The following is a 6,107-nucleotide window of genomic DNA, read 5'->3' as shown; positions in this document are numbered from 1 at the left end:
CATTTGGGGTGGAGGTTCACACCTACTTAATGCTTTGTCTAGAGTTATCAAATGATGAAAGTGAAATCCTTTCAAAAAAAATAAAACGGTGATAGAGAAATATTTGAAATTTAAATTTTTATTCCGTCTCATCTCCATCAAAATTTATCAACTTTAAATGAGGTCAAAAGTGAGATTACACAAATATATATGAGCAAAATAGACAATTTAGTTGTCATGATCTTTTTATAGCTGTTATACACCTACCAAAATATTAAACAGTGCATGATAGACACGCGTGATGACATGAAAATTAGAGTAGACAACTGGATAGTTTAGACATGCACAATAAATCTCCCTTCATTATCTTTTTATTTTTCTTTATCAAAATCCTCTATTTTAGATGTCCTTAAAGCAAATTCCAATTTCTTCTTGTTATTTCAAATTTCTTCATTTCCTCTTTCTTTCTGTTGGATCGAAGCAACGAATCTAGTTTTCTAATCCCTCTCTATTTACACAAATAATTTTCATAATTTATAATCATTTTTTATCTTAACGAAAAAACTCAAACCTCCATAATTAATTAAAGTAAAGAACAATAAGAACTCCAGAATTCAACCAATAAAAATTACGATCATAGATTTTTTTATACACTTAAATTTATTTATATATTTTTGAACACATTTTAAATTTAAATTCATTTCGTAAATATTTATTTTCGAATTTAGTTGTATTTAATTAAATTGGAAGGGATATACCTTCAAATATTCTTTTTGGAAAAAATAGGAAAAATTAGAAACGAATTGCAGTATCACAAATTTTCAAATGCCATGATTCACTATTAATGAAGGCCAAGTACAAAGTAAATAAGCTGAAATCAAGAAAACAAGAAGAACAAGAAGAGACACCTACAAAAAAATTTTTATGCTTTTGGCTATGGTTGGATTGAATCTAACGATTTTGAAATTTTATGATACAAATTGCATGTAGAATTAAAAAGGAAACCTGCCCAAAAAGATGAAATTTTAAGAGGAATTTGAAGTAATTAAGAGAAATTTAAGAGGCAAAAGAAAGACAAAAGAAGAGATATTATGGGATTGGAGAGATTTGAAGGAAGATAAAAGATTTATGAAATTTAAGTTGAAAAGGGTAATAAACAAACTTAGATTATAGAGTAGAGAATCTATGAGATGAGGATTTTGGTTATGCTCCCTCTTTTTTGCCATCTGCATTGCCATTTTTGGGTAAAAATGACCAAGATTTGTGAGAAGAAAAGGAAGAAGGTGAAAAAGATAGAGAAAATAGAAAACGAAAGAAGAAGATTGAATAGAGGGGCAAAAGAGTCTAAATATCAGGAAACGTTGTTTAAGCCATGTCAACACTGACTAACTTTGATAAAATTTTTGTGATGTGGTTAATGTACATGGTGAATTTGCTAGTGTAGTGGTAAGACTCTTGTTGTCATTGGTCCTAAGATTGAATTGTGGTTGATGCAGTTAAATTAATATTAAAATATACAATATTATTATAAATTTATATTTTAATTCTTTATTATTGGTAATTTAATTAAAACTTAACAACTCAAAAAAATTTAAGAATTCTAAATTCAATGAATAATCACATGAAATTTAATTTATTCAAAGAAATAAATTTAATATTATAATTCATGATTCTACTTTAATAGTTTTAGAAAATAATATTAAATTGAATTGATTGAATTTTAAAATTACAATAACATATTTAAAATTTTAAATATTAATAGTTATTTTCATTGTAATTTCTAATATGTAAATTTTAGGAAATTATTTCTTTCCTATTGAAAGTCATCATCTATTATTTTGTTGTCATTTATACTATTTTCATTAAAAAATTTGACCATGTGTAATATATTTGTTTATGTAACTACACTAATTATAGACGCTTTTTTAATCAGGTTTATTATTTATTTATGTAATTAATCTATTTTAAACACTTTTTTAATTAGATTTATTTTTATTCGTCGTAAAATGACAAATGTGTTTTCCCCTTATGAAAAAAATTCTAGCTCCATCACTGTACGTCGGATAATTATTAGACGACTCTAAGCAATTTTTGAAATCACCCTCTATCTTTACGGCAAAATAAGGGGCATAATGATTACAAAAAATACAAGTTAAGATATATAATAGGTCTTTATAAGATTAAGGGTGGCAAAATGTTAAAGTAAGAAAGTTTAAGAAGATTCCACCAAATTTAAAATCTCCCATGTGTTTCCATATATTATTTTAAAATGACCAAAAAGAAAAGGGTTATGGTCTAAGTCCACTTTGTTGGATACTTGAATTGGCAACGAAGATGAATATATTAGAAAGATTATTTAATTTGTGACGTAGCATGACATATTATGCAGTGATGCAGTCTTCTTTTGGTTTATTGTTTCCATTGCAATGTTCTATAATTTGTTTTTCAGAAATAATAATTATTAACTATTACTTCACCAGATGAAGTGCTGTATTTTTTCTCACTTTCCGAAAAATAATTTGCATAAAAAATAATTTTTCAATTTTTCAATATTTTTTAGAAAAAAACAAAGACCAAGGGTCGTTTGGTTTAATTATTCTTACTCTTTTGGTTTAATTGTTCTTACATGGTTGACAGTGATTTATGATAGATCGGTAGATGGTAATTGGAAACAGTTAGTTAACGAATATTAGTATTTGATAAAGTTTTGGTAGCACTTAAAATGTAGAATGATCATTAAGAATATAATTATTTTCTATGCATTATAATTTATAATGTTTATATTTTTTATTTTTAAAGTTAATATTTTTTATTTTATTGTATTATATAAATAAAAATATTAATTAAATCTTTCAAAATAATATTTTAAAAAATTATAAATAAAATCATAAAAATATTGATTTGAGAATTTTATTAATAGTTATTTTTGTCAAGTTAATGGAATCCAAATAAAATAATATTTAAATGAGCTAGCAACTCATGTGAAAAAAAATTCAAAAATAAAATTAACAATTATTTGAAGCTTCTATTAGCTATCAGCTGCTAATTAAAAAAGTTACTAAATATTTACAAATTATGCATAAATGAACTAAATCAAACGTTCTCTAAAAGTATAAAATATTTATCTCTTCCATTTATTTTATTGTATAGAAATTAAGTTTCTTTGGATTCTCTTTTAATCTTTTAATACATTGAATCAGATGTCATTATTTATTTTAATAATTTTTACACGTAAGCCTAAAAATGACAATGAGGGATACAAACGACAAGGACAATGAGAGATACAAATGTTATTTGTCATTTATGACCGTGGGGTCCAGAAGAAGCCCTACTTCACTGTTCCATGATATATACTTTTTTTTTTTTTCCACTTCATCTTCTTCTCTAAATTAGCCGCCAATTCACCCTTCTCTTCTTTGTTCATTTTATCTTCCTTCTCATCTACCGTAAATAAATAAAAATAGGATTGATAGTTTTTTTTTTTTTTTTTTATTAATTAGTATTCTGTCCATTAAGATATGACTAAATCATGCTCCCACTAAAAAGTAAAGCGCTTTCGACCTCATTTAAGAAAAAAAATGAAATGTTGTTGCTAATTACATTTTATTGACTTTGAGAGTTTGAATATAGGGATATGATTAGTAATTTAGGTTTCTAAAGATTTAGCTTTGAGGAGGAACAACAATAAATTAAAAAAAAAAAGAATTTTTTTAAAATAGAAATTCCAAGTCAACAAAATAATGAAGACTGTTAACTTTTTTTTTTTTCCAAGTCATTGTGTATGTCTGTCACTTTCCAGCTCAAATCTAAAGGTTATAACTCTAAACATAATTTGTTTAGAAAATTTTCCATTAAGAAAAGAATAATTATTTTATGATATATTATAACTCAATATCATTGATATTTTTTCCCATTACTTAAGACAATTGCATAATGGAAATAACAAAACAAAATTGAAAAAAAAATGCATAATGATCAAGTTATGTAATTTTTAATTAAGAAAAGTAATTTTGCCCTTTGTATCAAGTAATTTACTTGCTTGAAAGTTTGTGTAATCCAGTCGAGAAATTACATAATCAAAAGATAAATTACACAAGGAAAATATTTGCAATTACATAAACAAACATGCTATTTCTCATTTTAATTGGCAAACAACGAGATATATATATATATATATATATATATATATATATATATATATATATATATATATATATATAATCCAGCTTTTGTATTGGTTTCTCCTCTAGTAAGATCTAATTAGTAATTACGATTCATAGTCTGGATCTCTTCAAATCCTTGATTTTGATAATCCTCTATCATCTTAATTTTGATGCAACATAATAGTTCCTTCATGGATCTCAAACTCTCCATCACCTTGAATTTAACCATGATCACCGGATTTTGATGCTTATGATGAAGAATCATCATGTGATAACATTAATATATATAGTTTTTGCTTCGTTACACATAAACATATGTATATTGTGTCCGTTCGCTGTAACTCTCTCTCTCTCTCTCTCTCTCTCTCTCTATATATATATATATATATAGCAAAAACTAAACTAATTTCCTGAAAGTTCTTTCATCACCTGGTAGAACAAATCTACACTATCATCATAACTTGTGAAAGATGGAGAGGTAAATCCTCCATCTAACACTGATAATATGTAACCATCTTGATCAGCCACAAAGGGTTGGGTCCAAAAATCTCCACTTGTATCTTCGAATGTTTCAAAAGAATAAGAGACTCTATCTTCCACATTACAACTTGTAGCAGATGCAGTAACCAAACAAGAATCTGCGGAGCTCAAGTGAGAAACTTCACTTGAAGATGGCTCCGCCGATAAAGGGTAACTTTCTAATATTGGGTGAGAATATGGGGTTTTTGCAATATAACTCTCTATTTTCAGATTCCTAGTTTGGCTAACTTCGCATAAAGTTTCAGTTGAACACTGCTCTTTCATGCCATTTGAACTTTCACTTTTCTTCGCTCGCCTCTTTAGATGGGAGTGCCAGTAGTTCTTGATCTCATTATCCGTTCTTCCTGGTAATTTTGCTGCAATCTTTGACCATCTGCAAATATGGAAAATTTCATGTGAGATTAACTACTGCAAAACTAAAGAAAGTGGGATTTTATTCTTACTAGTAATAATCCATTCTAATTTTGAAATTGATTGTTCTAATTTGATTATCAAATCTAACTTCTGGTTAGATTGCACCATTCAAGCTGATATTAGAATCATTTAAAAAACTGTGAAATTCGGAGTTTTGAATGGTAGCTGAAACTGATTATATAATAAAAAGGAAAAGGGAATAACTTCCATACTTATTTCCAAATTGTTCATGCAATCTGATGATCAAATCTTCTTCCTCCTTAGAGTAGTTTCCATGCTTTACTCCAGGCCGAAGGTAGTTAATCCATCGGAGTCTGCAACTCTTTCCACATCTTGATAGTCCTGTTAATTTGTTGAACCCAAAATCAGAAGAACTCTTTTATACCTATATGATTTATGAATGATATACATACATATATATACCTGCAAACTTGGGAAGTTCACGCCAATTCCAATGGCCATATCTCTGTACATAAGCTCTCAACTTATCGTCTTCTTCTTGACTCCATGCTCCTTTCTTGAGTCCATTTTTGTCAAAGAAAGGGGCTCTCACCATTTCTTGTGGCTTATCCTTTCCTCAGCTTTAGGTGGTCAAGAGAGGGATCAATCGATAGTAAGCTCAAATGAACACTTGACATATATCTGATCTCTTATATACATTCCAACAGAAGTATGAAAACAAAACGTGTTTAAACTTTGCTAAGAGCTACTGTTGACCTTCGAGGATGGATCCTTCTTTAATTTTATGTGTTCTTAATTAAGGAAGAGGGCCCATTAGAAGGTACGATGAAAATGGCTTGTCGCGATTTTAATATTGCCGTTGCAGACCCAACAAGGAGAGTTCCTAAAGGCTAAAGGCGTCAGTTCAATTGTTTTTTTTTTTTTTTTTTTTTTAAAAAAAAAGAAAGAAAAAGAAGGATAATTATTGGTGATAGGAAATGGATTTTAAGTCTATAAATTTCCTTTTTCTTTTGGAGTCTGGCTGTCCAAAGTCCAAAGGAGTACTGTTTT

The 6,107-nt window shown here is 27.8% G+C and overlaps 1 protein-coding gene across 1 annotated transcript; it reads right to left on the bottom strand.

The window, feature by feature from the left end:
• Nucleotides 1-4,381: 4,381 nt before the first annotated feature.
• LOC105646441 (transcription factor MYB15) lies at nucleotides 4,382-5,734 on the bottom strand. The gene is made up of 3 exons (XM_012232295.4): nucleotides 5,520-5,734; nucleotides 5,309-5,438; nucleotides 4,382-5,055 (listed from the first exon to the last, which is right to left on the bottom strand). The coding sequence occupies exons 1-3, from the start codon at nucleotides 5,650-5,652 to the stop codon at nucleotides 4,545-4,547; spliced, it is 774 nt and encodes a 257-aa protein (XP_012087685.1). The 5' UTR covers nucleotides 5,653-5,734; the 3' UTR covers nucleotides 4,382-4,544.
• Nucleotides 5,735-6,107: the final 373 nt, after the last annotated feature.

Source organism: Jatropha curcas, chromosome 3 (genome assembly GCF_041381405.1).
Source record: "Jatropha curcas cultivar XTBG-Jc1 chromosome 3, XTBG_Jcur_1.0, whole genome shotgun sequence".
Lineage (NCBI taxonomy): Eukaryota > Viridiplantae > Streptophyta > Magnoliopsida > Malpighiales > Euphorbiaceae > Jatropha > Jatropha curcas.
The sequence above is the reverse complement of the archived record's forward strand: the minus strand, read 5'-3'. Positions and strand labels throughout refer to the sequence as shown.

Bases quoted from the DNA above. Each gene is read 5' to 3' on its own strand.
- LOC105646441 (XM_012232295.4), bottom strand. From the start codon at position 5,652: ATGGTGAGAGCCCCTTTCTTTGACAAAAATGGACTCAAGAAAGGAGCA. The intron at 5,439-5,519 runs GTATATATATGT...ACAAATTAACAG, and splicing joins TGAACTTCCCAAGTTTGCAG to GACTATCAAGATGTGGAAAG. The intron at 5,056-5,308 runs GTATGGAAGTTA...CCATATTTGCAG, and splicing joins CATGAACAATTTGGAAATAA to ATGGTCAAAGATTGCAGCAA.